The sequence below is a fragment of the Anopheles stephensi genome, chromosome 2 (genome assembly GCF_013141755.1).
Source record: "Anopheles stephensi strain Indian chromosome 2, UCI_ANSTEP_V1.0, whole genome shotgun sequence".
In the NCBI taxonomy this organism is placed as follows: Eukaryota; Metazoa; Arthropoda; class Insecta; order Diptera; family Culicidae; genus Anopheles; species Anopheles stephensi.
In genome coordinates, this window is record NC_050202.1 from 41,333,267 (window position 1) to 41,358,048 (window position 24,782).

Consider the following 24,782-nt stretch of genomic DNA (forward strand, 5'->3'; position numbering starts at 1 on the left):
TGAAGAACAGTTATATCGCTCGTCATGCTTCTGTTGGGCCTCCACTGTCGAGGTCTGCGTCCACATCGCTCAGTAACGACAAGGGTTGGGACATCCAATGCTCACTAAAAGTCGTAAAACTTTTCCTCGTTGCCACCGTCGAAACAACAGCCGAAGGACCGAAAAGAAAATTCTGTACACGGCTAGACTCTAGGCATCTAGCGAACTTTTGCCTTGGCCCCTGCCGAAATGGTCTGCTTGCCGTGTAGCGCAGCATAAGAGTGCACACATATGTATGTATGCGTACACTTTGGTTTTTCCCTGTCAACACTTTTCTCGTTATCATATTTTCACCAAATAGACGTTGTCTTGGGTGTGGGGTGGGCCTATGGACGGCAGCGAGAACACCTTGCTGTTCATGGCTATATTTTCACAATTTTCCTGATCGTTTTCCTCGAATTAGGTAGGTAGGTAGGTATTTCTTCTTCCGTTTTCCGTAGGAACGACCCAAGCCCAGCCCACTGTAACCACCCAACTTGTGCTGCATTCGGCGCACGTGGATAGAGATTTCGGTTTGAAGCGTTGAAACGTAATGCCTTATTTTAGCTTTTAACATGTGAGACCCGCCGAAAGGTGGTCCAGGTTGAGAAGATGGACGATAAAAAAAGTTAAGAGTCTCCTGGACCAACTCCTGGGGTTGAGCAGCGGGACCATTACCGCACCAACTCGCTACAGTTCCATGCGTAACGGATAAAATAAAAAGCCCACCGACCAAGTAATCGGCATTCATCAACGTGTCGGAAAGAGTTTGTACCGAGCCTCCCAGCGTTTTGTACACGGGCGCACGTACACTGCACACCAAGCATCAAGTGTTTCTTCGTTCCACCCTAGAAATCATCATAATCCGTCTCATCGTTGACTCTGCCGGCGGGTTCCACTACGGAATATGGTCGTCGCAACTTGCCGTTCGTTGGAAGGGAATGCACAAGCCTATCATCATCTATCCTGCAGACCTGCGTCCACCCAAACGCTCAGGCAAACGGTACTGTTGATCTCTCTCCCCCATCAGACGAATTGACTTCAAATCCGACTATCCGACATGGCTACCGCACGGGAACGTAGGCCTATTCTCGCTGTTTGCTTTTGCAGCGTATGCTACAGCGATACCGTACGAAACAGTCATACACGCTTTTATTACCGTCATCGGTCGGGTTTCAGTAGCTTTCGAGAGAGCTTCCAGCGTCGGTCGTGGAAGCTTATGTTTGATTGAAAGGATATCCTGGTCATCTCGCTTGGACGTCCGGAATCAGGATTCAGGGATCACACAACACAAAGGTATTTCAATTATTTTACGCACTTCGGTGCTTCACTTAGGACTACGTGTTGAATTCTGACTCGCCAATGTGTTCATGGTACAACTTATTGTAAATGTAAATTAGACCATAAATTGCAATCTCTGTGATGCAAAATACTCATTATTTATTTTACTTAATTACGCAATTATTTCTCAGTTCACAACTGGAAGAATTGTCCAGTCACTTTCAGTCACTTACGAACAAGAAACAGACAACGGTGAACTATATTGCATTGGAGCAACTTCCAAAGAAAAACTGGCCACAACACGTGTCATACAAAAACTGACTCAATCCTTTTTCCATCTGACTGTAAAATCTGTTTCTCGCCACTGTCCGGAAAAGGACAATTTGTGGTATTCTTGAACAAGCGAAACAGGAATGACATTCTGCGATTCATTTTTGGACCCTTTTTTCGTACCAACTGAAGAACAGGCGTCCACTTCCAATTCAACGATGATTGCGTTATGCTCGCGCAAGTTTTCACTTCTTTTGTTTGGCACACAGTTCCTTGTTTGGCTTTGATTTTCCGTCACGGACCCACAAGTTTCCGAGCTGGTTTCAAATCGACTTTGCATAATTACCACCGAGCAAAGCAAAGCAGCAGCGACTACTTTCCATTCCTTTTCTTCTTTGTTTGTTGTTTCCCATCCCGTGTTCTGATCGCAGTTCTGCTTCTCGAGCGAACTACGATTCCGCCTCGCGGGTCGGTTGTGATGATGCACTTTCCGTCCCAATTTTCACAGCAATGCGTTTCAGTTCTCTAATGGTGAACACTCGTATACCATCACGTAGCTTCGTACTTCTTAGCTACACTCCCTTGTTTAATTGCTATTAATGAGACAGTAAGTAGAAGCTTTATCGTACACCAGTGCATTTTTCCTTCCAGCGTATGGTGAATCGCGTGAGTAAGTATGTATGTGTGTGTGAGGGAGATGATCAGTGCAGTTGCAGCTTGCAGGAACAATTGTGAAAGTAAGCTCCCGGTACACCAAAACCTCATCTCATACGGATCTACTTTTAAGGAACGTTGATTTCGCTCGAAAGTAAAGAACCAGGCAGAAGAATTCAACCCAGGGAAGGCCAACCACAGTCAAATGCCGAATGTTTCACGGTTCGTCAAACATGCCAACCGGTGCGGATGGGGTGGTTCTACCAGTAAAACGGTTCTACTCTTACCCTTCTGCAAAAGGGTTTCCAGATGCATGAAGCCGTTTACCTGCAACCTGCCTTACTTTTTGTTTATATAATTTTTCTGCCGACCCCCTGCCTTCAACTCTTTTCCGGTCCCGCAACGCACCGTCAATCATTACCATCAGGGGATGTTTTCCGGCCGCACTTCGCACACACAACAGTGACGGCGCGCGTGAGGAAGGCGCATAAAGTGACGGTGCATTTTTAAACACGGTCCGTTTGGCAAAAGAGGCACCAACGGCCCTGCGGAAAAGGGGAAAGAAACACACCTTTTCTTGCTGCTCCATTGTGGCCCAGAACAGTTTCCGTGTAAGGTGCCAAAGTGACAAGCATTTGTTTTAATTAAGAACCTGTTACAATTATGCATTTTAATGTGCACACTTCAGCCCAGAACGGTTCGTTTGGCCGCCACAGAGACACGGTTTCTTTCCCCTATTATTAACATTTACCTTTTCCTCACATTAATTATACCGATGCTTCATTGCTCGAAAATTTATGAAACACTTCACCAGGGGCCCGTAGAGGCACACTACGAAATTATCATCTAACGTGATGCAAACGATGATCGGTTGTATGGCCATCAAAATGAGATTTACACACTTTTTCGAATGTAAAACACGCAATAAGATAACGATCAAATGGAGGAGTACGTGTTGACGTTGCCGTTACATATTTGCAACTGCAGCGTGTCAGATATTTGTTTTTATCGTTCAACGAATTCATCAAACTGTGATTAGACACCACGGATTAGTATGCATCATAAACATATTTTAGCAAACACATCTAGCGAGAACAAGAACTTTCATAAAAGGGCCATTGTTTGAAATGAAACTAAATGAGTATTACCTTTAGCCTCGACAAGAACTACACGTTTGGGGTGCTGGTATAAAACAATGATAAGTAATGTAGGAGAAAACATTTACGCCAAATGATAAATAGGCAGGACCGGGGTTTAACTCTCATCCAGACCGTCTTCCCGTACGCAGGACTTAACGATTCTACTCTACGAGTCAAGTCAATCAAGTCACGGAAAGCCAGAAATGGCAGGCCCAACCCTCTCGAGGTTGAAATGCAAAAGACAAGAAGAAGAAATTAAATGAAACTAAGCAGGACAGGCAAGCATGTCTGCTCAAACCAAAGATTATTTTACAACATGAAGAGCTTCCTTGACTTAAATTAACCTTAGCTGAGTGGGTTGTCAAATCCAGCATACCGAGGAAACAGGACAAATAGGATTTGAGAGCGATCCATTTGTGTAAGCGATTATCAGCTTTCCCAGCTCAACCATTAAAAGAACCAAAGTTAAGTATAACGTATTCAAAATATTGTTAACAGTGTTGTAAACATTCAAGCAGTCTAACTTCATAGAGGGCTGAGTATTCAATATCTTCTTCTTCGGTGGCACTACAACCTCGAAAGGTCTCGGCCTGCCATTTCTGGCTTTCTGTGACTGGATTTTACCCGTAGCAAGGTAGTCAGCCCTGCGTACGGGGAGACGGTCCGAATGAGATTTCGACCCCGGTCCTGCTGCATGAAGACCAGCGCCGCTGTCGATTCGCCTACCGGACCACCCCACCGGCTATAGTTAAACAAATTCTGACTAAGGCAAATATAGCTCATGGGATACACCACAAGTCTAACCACGATCGTCATCGTGGTTGTTGAATCATGTAAGCGGTTTATTTACACCACTAATCAGCTGGTAGCGCAAGCAGATGGAGCTGCAAGACCTGCACCAAATGTCTCCATTATTTGCGAAACTCCGATGATCAGCCCATGATGAAACGTAAATAACCATCACACTCATTAACGGTGATGGAGAACTAGCGCGCTTGACATGACGCGGAACGTCCCTAAAAGTTGCCGCATACGACGCTGAGACACACAGAAAGAGAGGGAGCTCTCGAGGGCGGAAATGAGCCAGAAATTAATTGGCAGAAGATTTACGATTTTATGTTGTAGCGTCAGCAACATTGCCCTTGTGGTGTGCGCTCAAGCAAACGTTCCTCTCGTTGCGTTGAAGAGAATAAACGAAGCATTTAAAGCGATTTCTTTCGCTAAAACACGACGAAACCAGACGGAAGCAACAGAAAGAACGCTTCATTTGCGCAGGGCCCATGATAGCAGTGGTCGTTGAAGATAACACACCGATAACACGCATAATTAAACTCGAAAAACCCTACACGCGATCATTTCGGCATATTCGCGCGAGCTATTCCGATACATTAGTGCGTGTTTGCCCGCAGTTATGTAGCGTACATTCCGTTGCATACGAACGCACACAGATACCCCAACCTTGCAGACGCACATACACGCTGCCAGTGTGAAAAACACAATCAATGAAGAAGCTGCTGGCTGCGCTCCTGTTGTCTGCTACTGCTCACCACATTTACCGGAGACCACGCACAGTACTGCAGGCGCGAAGATACAAGCGCAATTCAGTGCATAAACATCGTAATGAGTCGCATTTGTGGTATGATAGTCATGATCACCGTCATCGTCGCGCTTTTGCCACAAGCGCACCGCAGAAGTACCACAACAAGGGGGTATAAGCTAAGCGCGTCGTGGGAGGAGGGGGAGGGGGATGCGAAGAAAGGAATGAAAGGTGGAATTAAATACGAGCGGTACAGGTTGCCCTCGTCGGTTGATGGGTGGGCGCACATAAATACATGCAGCTGGTGGCTGCGTGCGTATGTTTAGCAGCAGGAGGGGAAGAGTAGAATGTCATGGTCAATTTAGTGGCACGATTAATGCCTTGCGGGATACCCAAACCGAAAGCCTTCCCATCGTTCTTGGCTGCTCCGCATTGGGACACGGCTGCAAGGGGACGAATTTTTCAATCACATTTACTGGCTACGAGAGGGAAACGTTAACTATCGCTTTACCGCAGTAAATGGGTGTAAAGCATTTGGCTAAAATCGATATAAATTTGGGGTATGCTAGGAAAATAAATGCCCATCGTTACGAACCAATTTGCCCAGAGGATGTCACACAGTATAGAGGTTGAAGCCGGTAAAACTCACCTGAAACAAGACAAGAAAAACGTAAAATTAATTTAAAATTTAGAATAAGTATAACATACACAAGAACAAACAAATGACTAGAAATTTGTGGCTTTCCAGTTATGAAGGGAAGAGTAGACAAAAAGTATTTAAAGATTCACTGAATTTTGCAAGAACATATGCAAACTATCAGACAGGTTTCCTAATAAACTGATCTGATCAGATTTGTTTTTCTTCTTTGGCAATAACAAACTCGGAAGCTCTCGGCCTGTCATTTCTGGCATTCTGTGACTTGTTTGTACCCGTAGATGGATAGTCAAGTCCTGCGAACGGAGATGGGTGGTTTGGATGGGGTATAAGCCCCGGTTTTGCCGTGTGAAAATCGGCACCGTTGTCGCTCCGACCAAAGGACCACTCCCAACATGAGATTTTGTTGACTTGAACAAATTTTGAAGTTAGCAGAGCAGTAGATAGCTTCCTTCCATCGTCTTATGGTTTTAAAGCATCATAAACATAGTCAGTGTAAAACTATACGACTTTATCTTTAATTTGTAAAGATATTAAGAAGTCTCAGATAAGCTCAGCAAAATTTTATAAATGACAATACCCTATCTTCATGTTACCAGGAGATGGGCATCCCTATATTCTCTTCAACCTAGAGCTAGCGCGGTCCTTTCGAGCCTCGAAAAAGAATGTTTCGGGGGTCATGTTCTGTGGATAAATCCGATGATAACGTGGACATCATACTTTGGAGTGTCTACTATGCAGCACATGCTTAATAAAAAATGTAGCTAACGTCACAAAACCTTGAATTGGAGGCAAAGGCAACGAAAATCATTATGATGGTGCTAACACCAGCCATCCTGCTAACAAATACTTATGAGAGACATACCGATCAAAATTCATAACTTGGGCAGAGGTCAGCATCAGCAATAGTATAGACGAGCATACGTCTCGAACACATGTTCTTTGGAAGAAGCAAGAGAAGTGGAAAAGCAACGACAAGCCTTACTATTCTCAAACGAAATAGATTCATCAGGCACCGGTGCACTGTTCATGTGAAGTGGATCGCACCAGTTTATCTTGGATCAAATTGAGATGGAGCGATGACGTAGATACGTTCTCCGGAAAGGCCTGTATAAACGATTGGCAGATGAACCATTCTGAGGACTTCTGCAACAAAGGCAAGCCCGCAGTGTGGCTGCAGCGCCGAATAAGTAAGTAAGTTCAAACAAGTTCAGTTTAATGTTCAGATCATGAAGTGGTAGTAATGACCATGATCATTCACCTTCAACGATATAATGTATTCATAAAGTCAGCAACTTACACATCCGACGCATAATTATCAAACCATTACTAACAATCAACGGTTACTAAAAACTCACCGGAGCGAGTTCAGAGCGAAATTCATGAAATATCTTTATAATTACCTGATCATTATTGATAACAGCGGCAGCATACTCCACGAAGAAAAAACTGTTGTTTCAACCGGCATTATCCTCTTTCTGATAACCCTCCAGCGAGGATTCCGGTGTCCAACATCGTACTACCCGATTCCGACATATGGTTCTTAAAAATTATTGCATTTGTGGTTCATTACTTTTCATCGTGCGATGATGTTTGTAAAATGAATAATAAATAAAAATTGCAGCCGGGATACGAAGCGGGATATGAAGCAGAGCAACACAACACAGGCACCACCGGTACACCGCAATACCAACCTCCCATTACAAATGTGTCAATTAATGTCCGTGCCTGCCCTCAGCCAAGGATCACAGCACACCATACCGACATAACTCGCGCAACCAGGCCTGGTGCGCAAGAGGCCCTGGTGTGCTCGAGCTTTTTATTCCCGAAATTCCGGGCAATTTTATACTCCATTAAATAAACCAATGCCAAAAAACCCGGTTTTTCCCCGGCAATGCACACCAACCCGATGAGCCTGGCAAAGGATGTTTTCTCCCCTATCTCGTGTTGTTGTTTGTGTGTAGTTATTCCTTTTTTCGCTCTGATGTTGCGTGTATGTATGTGTGTGTGTGCGTGGGAAATTGTAACCTTCCGACAAAGAGAAAATGAAACGCGCCTGCCAGCATCCCGGCCGGTCGGTCGATGGTCATTTTGCTCTGCTCGGAGTGTAATAGTGCTGGGGCCGTAAACAGAAGCATATCGATGGCGGATTTGGGGTGGACAGTGGGAAGGTCCTGTGGGCGGTAACTAACCGCACGTTCCACTCGGTCAGCCAGCAAAAGCCGGAGCCGAACCCCGGAATGAATATTGACCACAAACGTGACGATGATTAAGTCTATGGTCAGTTTCATATGTAAGCAATATACAGGCAGGGGGCTGGTAAACAGAACGGGCTTACTTTCATCCTGTTTTGGTGAAGGACACGATGGAGGATACAAAAAACGGTTTTATTCTTTAAGTTCTATCTTTCTTGAAGTTGACATAAAACTAATTACACACGCCTTTAAATAATTTAAAAACCTTTTTTATGTACGCCTTTTTGACGCGGTCCAGCTAAATAATGTGTCCAACAACATATCATACCTTTCAAGGTGTAAAGTGTAAATATGTTCTACTGCAAAAACAGCCTTTTCACATTCATTACGATTGCGTTGCTTTTTGTTTGACTTTCTTATTTTCGCGTATGATTCCAGCCAGGCCGGTTTCTCCTTTCACCACGATATTACAGTTTTTTTTTGGTCGTATGTCTGACCAAAAACGAAACGGATGTGAAAACATATTGCAATAAAAATGTTATCATTCCGTATGACGCGCGCGCACGGTATAACATGCTATTTGTTTCACACCAATTTCACGCACACCGGTACGACCGCCTGCGACAGTGGAGTTCGCTTTGCGAATAATGCACTGCGGTTGCCAATTTCATAAATATGCCATTCATTATTGAATAATGTATCAATATTGACGGTGCCAGCACAGCCCAGTTCCGTTCAGCGGCAAGCGATTGCCTTGCTTTGACCTCGTCGTCGGACTGTCGTCTGAGTCGTCTGCGCACACAACATGCGACGACGAAACGTCAATCCAGCGGCAGTAGCGGCAGCGCCGAACGAGGCTTCACACTGTTAAATGCACAATGTTTCGAAATCGCTATATCCTGTCCGGAGCGGGAAAGGGATTATCGGACACATGTTCAGTAAAAGCTGCACGGGAAGAATTGGTGTATGCTCAACTCAACAGACGATTGCAGCGGACAATAATTGTCAGCACCGTGGCGTGAGAGAAGGTGTTGCAGAAGAGTTTTTACGATGATGGTTTTTTTTTGGTTTGGTTTGGTTGCACATCTGAACTCCCTTCACATTGTTGCACTTACGCCAAGCGACGGTGCAATAAACGGTACTTTGATGCATTTATGCAACAATGACAATCAATGAATATGCATTTCGATTAATTTGGCACTGGTAACGGCACCATCGAACGCCTGTTTTTACAACAACAGCTTAACCGATGGAGGGTGCGGATGAGATATTCATAGTTTGCTTAATCCGTTGCAATGATAAATGATATAGCAGAAAATCAGTTTCCTTATGTAATAATTAACAACAAACCATTGAACCTCTTTTGTATTAAACTTTGAGATCTTTCGAAATGTAGACTATATACTGCCAAAATCCAAGTTTCTTATCTTCTAAAATAGTTACAAATCACATTCTCAGTATATATGTCATAGTCAGGAAATGCAGCGAAAACGTTAACATGGCTCCGTGATTCGCCAGTGTTCCAACGATGCTACCGAAACCATTCGGCAGGGAAAACATGATCCCGAAACTATCACATTTCAGTTGACGTCGAATGTTGGCTGGACTGGAAAAGAGAAACTACATCGTAGCATTACGGCTTCATAAAACATCGAGTGAATGTGTGCATAATGTGGATATTGCACCGAAAGCAACGCACATGACCAATCTGTCGGGAAAGTCCGGCTTTGTATGGAGCACCGCGACACGGGAGAGACACTACACTTGTGCCAGATGGATGGTAGAAAACGAACGGCAATAGCGTCAACTAACTCATCGCACGTTCCATAGCTCCAGACCAAGCTATGGCCCAAACACTGCCACAGTCGGCACCGACGGCTTACCGGGCTTGGAAGGTTCGACATTTCCACCAACCGCACGTTAAATGGTTTTGTGGAATGTTTCTTTTTCATTTAATCACTGTGCACTGTGTGACTCTCTCGTCTCTCTCTCTCTCTCTCTCTCTGTGTTTCTCTCTCTGTGTGTTAGATAGAAGGGACGATAAATACACAATCTTCCAACCTCCCGGTTCACCTGATGGCCATTTGATATTTCAATTCGCCCCAAAGCCCGTTTTCGTATGCTTCCGCATACGCGTTCAGGTGAAGGTACATGGATAGATACGACGAATGGTTTTGGCGTATGTGTTCACAATCGTGATCATCAAGACCTAGAAAATGCACACGCCAATAGTGTCGTAGAGCTAAAATTTGCCGCGAAATATAAAATCTATAACCCCATTTGTCATTTAGATGCCCCAGTTTAGTAATGATTTGGTGTGGAATGCAGAGGTCATTGGGAGATATTTTCCGCCTGGCGTGTTGCGCTGATAGTATATTATCTTTCATACAGCATAATATCAATAATTTGATAGACTTGCAACAGCACTAACGAAATTTTCAATGCTTCATGCTCAATAAGGAGAAGCTTACCATGGAACGTTTGGGAAGGACTGATTCTACCTTTGCGAAGTTCCGGCATTGCTAGTACTACAAAATTGAAAACGCGCTACATAACTAGGTCTTGTTACAAATACTTTATCAATAAAGAGGTCAACTTGATCCTCTAGCAGTATATCGAACGGAAGTCATCTGCAATGTAAAGTACAACACTATTTCAAAATAAAAGGCATTAATTTGCCAAAACTATCCTTTAAATATCCTCAAAATGTTTGGTGCGATTAGAGTACACTCTGTGTGATGTGGGTTTAGTAAATAAGTATAAATCGCCCAAGTCCGCAGCCCCACATGAGATTTTATCGTTTAATAACAATATATGAAAATACACATCAAATTATACACCATTTTAAGTTATCTATTATTTTACATTGCCAAAATTTTTATTTGAATTTCGATAGAATAAGTGGATTGTTTTATCGTCGTTGTTTTGTTCTGTGTAATTTTTGACGTGTTTATTTAATAGAAGCTTTGGCTTTGAGTGAGTATAAACCTTAACGATTTTATATGAATATTAAATAGGCCCCGCAATAACAAAACGTTCTCAAGCCCGCTCACACATCATCGACAGTTCTGGAGTAGGAAACATTGTTTTCCCTTATGCAGCATTAGGATGTTTACGCTCTTATTTACAGCCCAACAAAAAAGGGCAAATTTGGTGCAAACATGTTTATATTTATTTTCCAACACACCTTGAAACTCCAAAATATCGAAGCAGGGAGCATTCGTTTGTTTACCAAACTTGTGGTGCACGTTCGCAGCTATTCCCAGAATTTACTCGCTGATCTACTTTGAACTTGATAGGCGGCGGTTTTTTGTTACTCTTATCGTGCCCTATGAAAGCTGCCACGAGGATGGTAGACAATTCTTGGAACGCTTGGATTTTGCGTAGATTCTAGCCACAACGAGGTTAAGGAATCAGATTATCACGGAACAAGTAAGTAAAGGATTTCTGAGGCTTCCACCGTGTTAAAGTACATCTGCAGTCTGGTTGAGAGCAAAACTGTGCCATACAAATAGGTAGATTGTTTTGAGGAACTGTAGCTTGAGGAAAAAATAACTATTGACTTTAGGCGTTACTTGAAGAGCACATATAAATATAGTCATAATTATATAGGCGTAAACATGAAACTAGAATGTTATCTCCTCCTGCACTAAGCTTAATTTAATCTTCCAGCTTAGATATGCTTCTCACACGTCATGTTTGTACACCACAAAATAAATCCCAAAAAATCTACTTCCCATGACCAACTTCTACCCAAAATCAACACAAAGCCCATGCCCATAAAAATTTAAACCAATCCTCTCACAGACGATTTTAACACATTTTATGATTTTACAACCGCCAACAATAGATAAGGCGATACCGATCCGAACCACTCATAAACTTTTTGTATCGTTTGATTTACCTTTGAGCGAGGCAAAACACAAAACCTCTTTCGAACCGTACAACATAGTGCTGTGTAGAGTGTGGTTATCACGTGGCCAATCATACTTAGAACACTCCTTCCACCCATCGGGAAGCGTTGCGAAACTATAGCGAAACTTCTACCAAAGTCGGAAACTAAATAAGGTGTAAACTCCGAGAAATGTCGTAAATGGTGGTCATAAAATTTATAACACCTCGATATAATCACGACCAACAGCAACACTAGCGAAGGAGTTTGCCATTCCTAGAACCGTATGTTTATTCGCTAATTATATCTAGCACATCGGAATGGTTCCGTTTGTTCGCGCCGGAAAACATGAGTCGTGTGTTGTTTGAGGGCGTTTTTACGTTATTACCTGATACATTTTCAATTTATTTTCATGAAATCACACCGAATGTGATATTGAGCAGTTAAAAAGCTGTCTAAATCTTTGGAAGCTATCTGAGATGTTCCTGGGTTTATAAAAGGCTTTGTTTTGAATTATATTGCAATGTGACCCAGGGTTTACGGCCAGGCCGTCCTTAATGATTAAAAAAATACCAGGGGTTTTGAGTCTATGAGTATGGGAACTAGCTCTTGATCATCAATGTATTAACCCGAACCGCTCCAAAAAGACTAACTTGGTAGAATTTGTTAACAATTGTTCATCAAAGCCTTAGACAAAAGACATTCAAGTTAAAAAAATAATTTGGCTCAACAACCGCGAAAGGACTTGGCCTGCCATTTCTGGCTTTCCATGACCGGTTCATATTCGTACCTGAATAGTCAGTCTTGTCCTGCATACGTATTCCAGGACTACACTTTACTATTATCGAACACCGCAAAATATAAAGTGAGCAAAAATCAAGCGTCAATTGCCTTCATAGTTGTTCGGCCTTCTGACGACCACCTCTTATCATGCAGAATTTCCTTCCACTTAACTTGTAATATTTATTAACGATGTTGTGAACTCACAGACAGGTACTTATAAATCTCTTTGACAAGAAAAAATATTCCAATATTTTATGAATACAAAATAACCGACACGTACTACCGAAATTCGCGATCTCGTTCGTTCTTCGTTCTTCGTTCTTTTTCAGTTAGTCGCCAACTATAAGTTACTAAATAAACTACGTCTAATAAACTAAGGAGGTAAAATTCTCATTAGTACACTTTATAAAATGCAACCAGCATTTCTGAATTCTATTTCACCCAAAATGCACCTACAACGTATTGCTGCCGATAATATCAAATGTTTGGTATTCGTGTGCATCAAACAGAAGGTCATAAGCCAGCTTCATTTTGGCGTCACCTTCAACCATATTGACACTATCCAAGCAAAAAACCATCGAAAATCTACATCCATGCCACAACGATGGCGCCTCCACTCCATTCATTACCGATCCTCCACTATCCACCATTTTGTGTGCTACGTTCGTATCCCCTCCCTGTGTATGTGTGTGTGTGTGTGTGCGACTGCTTATTGAATTGATGGATGGGCCGCGAGAGTGTCAGTCAGCCAACAACGCCAACCAAACATACCTTAGTATGCTAGCAGCAGGAGGAAGGTTTTATCTACCGGATCCGGATCGAGCGAATGAATCATCATCATTCGAACGGTAGTGGATACCACCGTCGCCGTCGTTGTCGTGACGCGTAAATTGAAATATCAACACCATTTCATCATCGATTTTGAATGCTTTCGTGTAGTTCGTTTATTCCTAGTTTACCGCGGCGAGGTATGCAAAAGGAAAATCTCAAAATGAACGCGTTCCACGATATGGTACGGTTGTGCGAAGGATAGTATCGGAAAGGAATTAAGGCAATTTATTTACTTCAATTAGAGGTGCGAGTGTTTTTCAAAATATCGCTAAATTGTTGTTAACTAAAAAAACTAAACGATGTTAACTAAAAATTTGTAAAGAATGAAAAATGTTTCCTCAAATCAGTCAAAGGTTTTGATCCTTTTATGTTGCGTTACCCATATTTTTCCGAACACGCATAAAATGACAAATAAACAGTCAACTTTGAGTTATGTGATTCAGTTCTTTTTTTTCTTTTTAATGGCTAAACAAGTTGAAAAGATCTTGGAAAATTATGTCTTGGTGCCCTGATTTTATATTAAATCGAAACAGGGCATTTTTGATCGAGGAATACTTTGGATGGGCGCTACCATTTTGCCATCCCGGAATCGCATATTAGCTCCAGGAAAACTCCATTGTGCAAAGAAAGGCAAAAAAGGTGCAAAATTCCACCATTGATTGTACAAATCATTACTATGACTAATTTCGTTTCCGACCCTGAGTTCCGGCATTCCTCGACGCATAAACAATCGACGTCAAACGTTCGTCGATAGACAGGCAAAACTGAATACACAAGCACCGATTGACGATCCATTGTGCGTGTTCGTTGTTGTGTGAGTATGCTGATATCCTTTTATTGGTACAAAAGAGAAGCGGAACCATTCGGCGAACACAGACACCCACACCGTCAATTACATCGATTCGAAGCAAAAGGATGACCGCTGAAAAGCTTACGCTTTCTTACGTATAGCCATTCTGATCCCTGAGAGTGGTCAGGATTTTTTTTATGTTGCACTGTTTTATGTCCTGTCGCTTCTGTATTTTGCACTTTTTTTGCACAAGATTCTGAACATTGCATAGCGACACTGCGCCTTGACCGTTCGTTTTGTTTGTATCGGTAGGTTTATCCATTCGTTTGTTCCATGTTCCGTTCCGAAGGAAGCTGATTGTCCTGAAGCTCACCATTAAACCCGCCCCAGAAGCTTAACCGTTTGCCGTGCTCTTCATCAACCTCGCAACGACTCGGCTAGAGGAAACGGCGAGTTTTCCGTGTCGATCGCAGTTTTATTGTGTACATCCGGCCGTTAGTTTGGTCAGCACCACCGACAGCCAAACCGACATCATTTTTCTTGCTGTTTGCTTCTTTTCATCCGGTTTCGTTATTTTCTTCCCAAGAAAAGTGGATCACCGCAAGGATTTGAGTGCAACAAAAAAGGCGTAAAAACGAAGAGAATGAAAGTCAAATTGAACCTAACGCAGCCACACAGTCTCCGATTTCCGCAGCAAGCTTGCCATCGAGTGGCTGAGAACCGTCGAGTTCTTCATCCAGAGCCTTTTCATTTCCGGTGGTCAAGTGATTCATTCTGATCGCGTTGGGATGATTAAATGATGCAACTTATTTTTATACACACCATTCTCCAGTTTCCAGTATTTTTTTTCTGTTTTGCGGCCACACATATATTTACAAAACGATGTCATGCCCGGTGAAAATGATTTCACGCATGCAAACATCTTTCGCCACATACAACCTGGTCGTGGATTAGTTTAGGTATCAGTCGCTACGTCCGATTGCAAAACGGATTTCCGCTGCTGGTTCACATGCCATTGGTTGCATAAGCTTATAACGATGAGTAGAATAGCTTTGTTTTGGATTGGATCAACGTGACAAAATCAGATTAAAGAATTGTCTACGAATACCTTCAGGGAGCTGAAGTGTGTTCTAAGCATTGAAAAGAAAGTCAACGATTATTGAGACAATTGGCACTATCTATAAATTTATAATAGTACTTGTTGGATCTAGTCATACGAAAAGATCTTGATTTCTTCTTTCACTTGTGCAGTAATGACCATAAGTTTACTTCCTAATAATATCATGAAACTAGCGCACATGATGTAAAAAAGGAAAGTCACGGATGAGAAACATTATCCAGCTTTCTTCCATGTTGCGGAAGCTGTAAAACACAATTAAATCATTAACCTTTTGTAACAGATACCTTCAACATCATTATCCCTATCGCAGGCGAAAGCTAGTGAAGCGAAATAGCGCCTCGTACCGGAACGTCGCACAAGCTTGATTATCATGAAATTAATTTTTGCAAAACAACACTCGCCACCATCCCACTCTCTCGTCAATCAGCTCAGTCGAAATGTCATTTGCTTTTTCGAAATATTCCCACCAGCGACGCGTATTTACGATGGCCGAGGACTGGTCCGATGGGAAAAACAACCATGTCTCACCCTACACATGCACGTGCTTTCTCTCTCTCTCTCTCTCTCTCTCTCTCTCTCTCTCTCTCTCTCTCTCTCTCTCTCTCTCTCTCTCTCTCTCTCTCTCTCTCTATCGTTTCGATCCATCCAACCGATCGACGTCCGTCCAACAAGCACGCCACGGTCGAGCATAATAAACTGCAGAACGTTTGTCCTATCCATTATACTTAATTGCTGCCGGAATATGATGATTTTTCGAGTTTCTAGTGCGCGCAGAAGAAGAAAGACGCAACGGGATCTGGTTTGGATGCTTCCCCGGTGTATCGTTTGTCCTTACGAGGGGGAAAAAACCTGTACAATGCTTTCCGTAACACTAGACGCCTGGCGTGGGCTGGCACATGGTCAGCGGCACGTGATAAATGGAACGAATCATACAACCATGACAAGGCAATCGTGAGTTTTTGACATTCGAGCGCCAGAAGGCAGGGGTGGAAAATATGCAGCATTATAATTAACGATAATGGATGAAATACTATTAATCGAAACGCGACGCAAAACGAGAACCGGTTCATTATGCTCACGTTAGCGGGCCGTGCTGTTGGTGGTGGTGGCCGAAAGTTGGCAAAAGTTTTCCTGAATAATAAATAAACATGCTATTATTGCGTCACTTGACGGGCAAACAAATGCAAATGAAGGCAAAACCACCGGTTTTGGGCAGCTCTGTAACAATAATCAAACGCACTAATTGCGCCCGGAAAGCTGCCATTTTCAAAGCGTGTGCAAGAAATTGTAATCCATTCATTTAAAATTTCTAGCAATATTGAAGTGTTCCTGATAACTATTCCGGGGACATTCGAATCGTATTATAATCCTTAAACAAAATATCATTGCCACAGAATTACTGTCACATCAATTATTACTTCTACTGCCACTCACCTGGACTGTCGTGGGGCATCGGAGCACAGAAGGCGCTGGAACTGCCGGATGATGATGTGGGCGGCGGATAAAATGCTCTCGGTGGTCCTAGCGGGGAGTCGCATTGAGCCGGCGGCACGAACAGGGGTGGCGTTGATAGAGCTGTTAATTTGTTAGCGATACATGGAAACAGAATCATATAATTGATTAATTATCATCCCACTTCATCTGTGTCACATTGTACTGCGGATGGCGTGTTTTTTCGCAAATGTGTAACCAATTATACAAAAGATACAAAGGGCAATGGGGCCTTCTGTTTCGGTTGAACGTAATTTTTTCACACGGAAATCTATTGGAAAACGGAAGCCAAATAATGGGCCAAGGTAAAATACTGTTTTTTCATAAATGATCGGTTGACATTTTTTCGTGACATACTGTTGAGAACTGCATTCCATAACTATTCCACTATAGAAATTAAAAAGTTTGCCACACCTTTTTATGAACGCGAGGCTCTCCAAAGGACACCTTCGGTTTGATTTAGCTGTTAAAGAATCCCTAACGGTAAGTTGAGCTGTAGCGTAACTGGCGTATGTTGGTTCGTACAGACGTTCATTAAAACCACATATAAAATGGATCCAGATACACTTACAGTTACACTCTACAATCGGAGAATAGAATACAACGATTCTAACTACCTTCAGAAAACTGCATTCTTTCTAACATACTGGCCTGCTGACATAATGAAAGCAATTTATTCGCCAACAAATACTGACGCACCTCTCAAGACAGCCAGAACTACCCATGCTCTGCTGCAACGACCAACTGGTAGTTTGCAATTAATTTTTCATAGGCCTAAATAAACCGACCACCTACCGAACAAAGAGGCCCTGTTGCTGCAAGCCGTTTATGTGGTTGATGGGTTTTTACTGTCATTAATTATTTGTCTATGCATGATTCTAGCCTATTCATATATACCACCACAGATCCAGAGTGTGCCATATAAGCAAATGAAAACCTGACGAAATGTAGGACTGCTCTTTTATACATAAAATTGTATTTATTTAGCTAACGAAATAAAAAAACACGGCGGTTTGACATTTTTAAATGCATCACAGGTTCGAGCGCTTTTGCCTGTTGAATATTCTAGGAAATTAGTTGATAATTTTGCAATCATTAAATGCAGATGAATTTCCTACTACAATGAAGCACAAAAGGTGTTCGCGCGTGTACATTCGTGTACCACCAATATGCTCGTTTTCCCTTTGTATCTCATCCACATTATTTCTTGCTACTTACTCTGATCATTCGGTGGTCGCATACTAGACAGTGCAGACAGTGGAGTGTACGATTTGGGTGGTGCCTCTCCCGGCCGAACCAATCGTTCCTCGGTAACACTTTGCTGCACGCGGTACTGCATTTTGCAGTACGCCTCCTGGTTAGCTCCCAGCGTAGAATTCACGTACACACCGGTAATCGTGACTTCCGTGTCCTGCGCGATAACTAAATTGCTCGACACAGGGCGCGGCTGTAAAAAAAAAACAGGGAAGTGAAGACATAGCAAACGAAACGTGTTATGAGGCATGACATGCAGAGCGTGAAGCTTTTAAAATTGCATTCATCAAACAGTCCTTACCTCCTCTATTTCACGCTTCACTTCCATTGGATCGTCCTTACGATCGCGCATAGGTTCCGTCTTGATGACCATTTTCTTCTTTTTGGTCAACGTTTCGTGCTGCGCTACTGTGATACTTCCGGGCGCAATTAACGCTGCCGGTTGATTGGAGCTAGTGGACTCTGCCGATGTAGACAGACTAGGATGTTTGTTGTCCAAGGGCGTTCCAGCAGCATGCGAATCGCGTAGCTCATTCTCACCAGTCGTATCCTTCTTCTCCTTTCCATCACTTTTGTTCGCCGATGCTGTAGACTCCTTGGACGCAGTTTCTTTTTGTTCCTTTGCATCTTTGGCACCTTTTTTCGTTTTCGGTACCTTTTCGGCGGAACATTCTGAGTCACTAGAGTCGGTGTTGCGGTAAAGCACTCGCTGCACTTCGTAGGTGGCGGCTAGCATTGCAGTTGCGTTGAGACTTGCCATACGCTTCTTACCAATATAATCCTTGTAATCACCGCCGGTATCCGTCTTTTCGCATTTTGGTTCGCGTTTCCGCTTCTTGACTCCTTCTTCTGGCTTAGCTTTGGCGCTTCCGGCTTTTTCCGAGCCGGTTGAGGATGAGCTGACTGTCCCATCGTCTTGCCGCTCGTTGTCCGTCATCAAAGCTTTCAGCTCTTTCTTAATCTTCTTCACTGGTGGCTTGGGTGGTTTTTCCGTCTTTTCGGACACCTTTTCCTTATCCTTATCAGCCTTTTCCGTCTTTGCCTGCACTGCTGCCGACTTTGCTTTGCTCTTCCTCACTACTTTCTTCTTCACTTTCCGCTTGCGTGTGGGATCAGTATCTTTACCCTGATCAAGAAAAACAATTGACAGTAGTAAATCAATGCATGTTTATTCAAATTCTTCAAAACTTTTACTGATTCTGTACACTAACCTGAGCGTAGGTTTCATCACTATCGGGCAATTGTTCGATCTCCGACTCCAAACTGGAAGCATCGGGATCCCAATGTTTACCAGCTCCACGCAGTCCTGGTGCACAGCGAAGGTTTCTGTGTGGTAGATAACAAAAACAAAGCAAATAAACCCCTATTATCCACCGGAAATCTTGTGCAAAAAGGCAGCAACACCGTACTGAAATTAGGAACAATTTGCTCCACCTACTGTGAGGATACAACAAGCTACCAATATATAGAGTGACAGAAGCAGAAGCTCGAGGGCTGAACCCTGAACACCGATAGTAATCTCTGACGGCGCTCGGCGGCCAAGCAGCTTCTGCTTCTCGTTGAGCAGAACAAACTCTACACAACTTCATCGGCACGCAATCGCTTACCTCATAACAACTGGTTCCTCCTCGCTCGATTCCGCACTATCTTGATCGCTGTCCTTTTTGGGCGCTTCCTCTTTGACCTTCGGTTTTGGCTCCTCGCGGGCAACACTCTCCGTTTGCTTATGCTGCTGGGATGGTGCCTCCTTCCGTTCCTGCTTCAAGCATTCCTTCTTCTCTTCGCGCTTCTTATCGCTCTCCTTTCGCTCCAGTTCCTTGCTTTTGCTCTGTTCCGGCTCGTTGCTTGTGCCCGGTTCTGCCGATTCGCCGCACATCGTCTCCCCGGAGCGACTCTCCTCGCCAGCACTCTCTTCCTCCGGGCAGATACGTTCCTTCTTAATGCGCTCGCCATCCTTCGTGATCGTGCGGATGACACGCGACCCGCTCGATTGGCTCATCAGGCTAGATTCGAGCGCACCGCGCATCTCATTCTCGTACAGACAGTGCACCTTTGCCAGCGCGTTCAGCGACGCTACACGGTGTCGCTTCGGACCGGACCAGAAACCATACAGCTTTACGTTGCGCTTTTTTGCCGACTGGCGCTTTTTCGCGACGCGTGTCCTCACGGTATCGGTGGACGAACACCCGTCCGAATCGGCACTGTCCTTGTTCTCGTCCTCATCTCCATCACCCACACCCGGTTCTTCGTCGTCGTCCGCTTCATCTGCGGAGGAATGCGAGTCTTCCTTCGTTTCTTGTTTGACTTTTTTCCCAATCGCGCTTACTTTCTTTTTCGTCTTCATCTCTGGCGCATCCGGATCAGCAGCATCGTTCTGTTCTTCCTCGGATTCGGACGATTCGCCACTTTTTTGCTCTTTTTTCGACAAAGCAGCCGATTCTGACAATGCCGCTTCTATTCTTCGCTTCTGTTTCTTCAACGGAACAGTTCGCTTCGCCGTTTCATCTTCATCATTGCACTTTTCCTTAACAACACCACCATCGGCAGCATCGGTGGCGACCGCTGGTGTCTCTTCCTTTTTACCGTCATCCACTGTCAGTTTAAACGACTGTGAATCTTCTACGGCGTCGCGTGAGATGTCCTCGCGCGACTGGCTAATGTCCATCGAAGACTTCCGTTTGAAACTTGGTTTTCCGGGCTTGACGGGTGTTTCGACTTCGCTTTCGGAATCATCAAAATCGTACACATCCTTCTTTTCCAATTTGCGTTCCTTTGAAGGACATTCCTCGGACAGCGTGGTTGGAATAGGACAGGAACTGCTGGTTGCTACTGCTTTAGAGTTTTTACCACTTCCTCCACTCGTTGCATTTTTGCGAACATACGGCCGCTTTCCTTGCTTTCCCGTACTCTTTAGTAGTCCTGCAAGTATAGGACCGGCCGCACTGGATGGTGCACTCAGCTCCGGACCAATTTCGGTGCGATCGCCTTTCTCCTTCTCTGCTGTTTCATCTTGTGCGCTTTTTACAGTTTCTTCTTGCGCGGATGATTGACCGGTAGTAGTAGGTTTGTCCTTGCTTGGCCCCGTAGCGCTGTCCGTTACAGGTTGAACAGCGGTCTGTTTTTGTTGAAGCTGCCGCAACGGTACATCATCATCGTTTTCCGTCGACGAACGGTCACGGGTCGGTACGGTAGTAATCGTACCTGCTGCCTGTGCTTTGGCTGATCCCTCGGACGCGTCGACAGCTTTATCATCTTTTGACGCATCTGTCAATGTTGTTCCACCACTAGCGTCTGCTGAGGGTGTAGTTTGAGTCTTACTATTCGGTTTTGCATTTGTCTGTTTTACTTTACTCGTAGCAACGGAAGCTTTCTTGGCCGCAGCTGATTTTGCCATTTTGGCTGGCTTTTCGCCAGTGGCAGCATCTTCCGCGGTGCCACCAGCTTTAGGCTTCTTTACATACTTTCGCTTTGCTGGGGACGCAGGAGTTTGCTCCTGAAACTTTACCTCCTTCTTGTTGGCCTGATCAACTGCGTTCGCTTTTTTCTTTTCATTCGCCTCTTTTGCCTTGGTTTTTGCAGTTGCCGTCGGCCCGTCTTTCTTTGCGGGTGGCTTGCGTGGTGCCGGTTGCTTTTTTGTTTTTCCATCGTTCGTAGCCTTGCCATCACTAGAAACTGCCGGTGGTGTAACAACTATTGCTCCATCAGCTAATTCTTCCTTTCTTGTCTCCGCGTCAGATTCTTTCTTTGTGCCACTGGGCGTTTCAATGTCTTCTCGCTCCAGTGCCTTCACTATACTGTCTATTCTAATGTGCACCTCTTCGTTCTTTTCCTCGTGATCTTCCTGCTCGATAGAACTACCCCGGCCAATGCCCATAGTTCCTTCCTGTTCGGACAATTGTTTGACAACTGGCAGTTCGGATGCTACGTCCATTTGTTGCTGCTCCATTCCTTTTGGCGCAAGTTCAGCGACGCCCGATTTCTTTTGCTTCGGCTCGCTGGATCCAGAAGCATTGTTAGCCTTTTTGTTAGATTTCGCACCCTGGCCGGACGCTTTGCCGGAGAGTGTCTTTGCCCCAGCGGCATTCACACCTCCCGAAGTACCCGCCATTGCTTTGTCATCCTTACGTCCACCTTTCGACGTAAGTTTCTCACCAGCTTCCTTCAGCGCTGTTCCTTTGCCACTCATTTTCTTCGATCCTTCACCTGGCTGACGGTCTAGCTTCAGCGTTACTGATTTCTTAATCTTTCCAGCGCTGCCAGAGGCCGATTCTTTTGATGGTTTTTCCGTCTCTCCTTCCACTCCTCCTTCTTCCGATGTTATGGACGATTTTCTTGCCATTACACCGCTTCCGATAATGCTCTCTCCACCACCACCACCACCGTACTTGCCCTGGGCCACAGTCGTCCGCGATTTCGTCTTGACCATCTCGCTGATCGACGGGTTGACGACAGATTCCACTGCCGACTCCAGCAAATATGCCGCGTCAATCGACTGATTGATCGTTTTGTCCGGCACACCGAGATTTTTCAACTCCTTCTGAATTTTCTTCTCCTTTTCACGCAGCTTCGAATCAATCGATGCTGACGTAATAGACGGACCAGCTGGACCGGCCCGTCCATCTCCAGAACCAGCTACACCGCAGCCTGATGCAGGATTACTGCCAGACTGCTGTTTTCGTTTGCCGGCGTCCGTTTTTTCCGCCGAGCCGGTTGACTTTTTTGATGCACTGCCCGTTTCTTTTGTCGGTTTTCTAGAACGATCCGGCGTGTCCTTGACACTTCCTTTGGCAGAGTTCTGCAGTGCCGATTGACTAGCCGAATCTGATTTAATCGGTTTAACGACATGCTTATTGCCTTTTCCAGATGAATTTACCGATGTTTCCGGTTTTCCTACTGCCGTTCCGGTGGTCGAGCATGATGATGTACTGGTATTTGTTACTGACTCTGTTACCATAGCCTTAGTAGTGCCATCTTTTGATGATTCCACTGAGCCTGTACCAGTGGGGAGTATTTTAGATGTATTGGCCAACGCCGGCGTATCAGGCGATTTTGCAGCATTCACTGGGGAGGGTTTCGATTTACTGGATGTCGATTGCTGTTGATTTGCACTTTGCTGGACGCTAGAGAATATCTTTTCTGTTGATTTTCCCCCAGCAGCGGTAGTTGCCAAAGTGTTCGTATTTGGAACTGCCGATCCAGACGATGAGCTCGATACACTTTCTTTGGTTTTAGATTGCAAACGTTTGACCGGTTTTTTAGCTGGTGCCGTTGTTGAACTGGACGAGCTGGTGTTGGGTGTTGATTTTGATTCTGCTCCAACCGTACTATCGGATACGTTACCAGACGATCCCGTTGCCGCACCACTACCGGAAGGTTTTTTTTCGTTCGCTGCTGATGGCTGTTGCTTCTTCGGCTTCATCCTGAAATCTCTTAGCGCAGGGGTTGGTTGAGTGCGGATGATGCGTGGGTAAGAGTGCTTCCTAAAGAGAGAAGAGGACATAAATGAAAATAGGGTCAGCAATATAGAAAAAAAAATCTTCTTAATAATAAAGTATCTTGTAATCAAGATGATAAAGCTATTTTCTATCAGTTTTCACCAATTCAGTATTCTGCAGCTTTCGTATCAATTGTTTTCAGAAGTTTTCAAGAAAGTCTTTGTTAAAATTGTTCGCACAATTATACTTTTTGTTTTGAAATCTCCGTTCAAATGTTCGGCCGATTGGTCATCCTATTGCTCAATTTGCATTAACTATTTACAACAGAAACCACTACCACTTTTACAACAGAAATAAACGTTGAGGCACTATTGAAAATAGACTGGAAAGCGTGTACCGATTAGTCAACCTCTTGCTTAATTTGTATTAATTATTTTGTCACTTTTACAACAGAATGAACCGTTGAGACTATTGAAGAAAAACTAGAAAGGATATATCATTAATTTAAATCTTTCGACTCCTAATAAGATTCTTTCAAACTATCTTAAGTATTTTTTTTAACATCCTTCTTCTTTTTTGGCCTTACTCCCTCTAAGGTCATGCCAGCCTATTCAGTCTCAGACACTCCTCACTACGGGGGAACGGTCCGGATGGGATTTGAACCCCAGTCCTGTCGTATGAAGACCGACGCCGCTGTCACCTCTACCACCCTTGTCGGCAGTTTTATTGCTATACGATTTACAAAAAAATATATACATATATCAATGAAATAAATTAGTACATTATTAATTTATGAAACCAACAAGGCACAATAGCACCGTAAAAAGATTATTTTAACAATTATCATAAAGCTCGCACTCTTACTCTCAACAAGAATCACAATTATTCCAAACCAATTATTTTGAACCCTAAATCCTATTGTCATGTGTAGAGTGCGCACACCATACGTGCCATTACCGCAGGATCGTAAATCATGTTAGCAAACTTTTCAACCACCGAAAGAAGGATGTCTAAACCCCCTCGTCTTATCCAACTTATCAAAAGGGCACCGCAACGTTCCACTGCTCGCAACCTAATATCGTCAGTTTCATTGCATGATAAGCATTCCAATTAAACGCCCATCCTCGCTCATTACACGAGGGAAACGCCGAAAAAGAGCGACGATTGGGTGAGCTTCCTTGGAATTTGATTAATGAATGATTTATGAGAAAGTGGCGAAAAATCACAGCCATTAGAGTAGGGATAAAATTTGGCTGATTAATTTTTGATGCAAGGGTATGCAAACGTTCGTTTGAAGGTGCCGCAGCCTGTCATGTGAGGCGCTGATAGGAAAATTAAATTTGAGCAGCACAAGCTGCACATGATTCGAAGAGCGCACACACGTTCTCGTTAACCGGCACAATTGGCGGGCAATCATACACAAGGGTGTGTAATGAA

At 43.9% G+C, this 24,782-nt stretch overlaps 1 protein-coding gene across 2 annotated transcripts in view; it reads right to left on the minus strand.

Annotated features, from left to right (window-relative positions):
- LOC118506330 overlaps positions 1-24,782 on the minus strand; it is a 164,766-nt gene that overhangs the window by 123,616 nt on the left and 16,368 nt on the right. For both annotated transcript variants that reach the window (XM_036043300.1, XM_036043301.1), the window contains 5 exons: positions 19,518-23,390; positions 19,122-19,236; positions 18,212-19,036; positions 17,875-18,103; positions 16,600-16,740 (listed from right to left, as the gene is read on the minus strand). In XM_036043300.1, coding sequence (XP_035899193.1) covers positions 16,600-16,740; positions 17,875-18,103; positions 18,212-19,036; positions 19,122-19,236; positions 19,518-23,329 — 5,122 coding nt within the window. In that variant the 5' untranslated portion in view covers positions 23,330-23,390. The remainder of the gene's footprint in view (positions 1-16,599; positions 16,741-17,874; positions 18,104-18,211; positions 19,037-19,121; positions 19,237-19,517; positions 23,391-24,782) is intronic.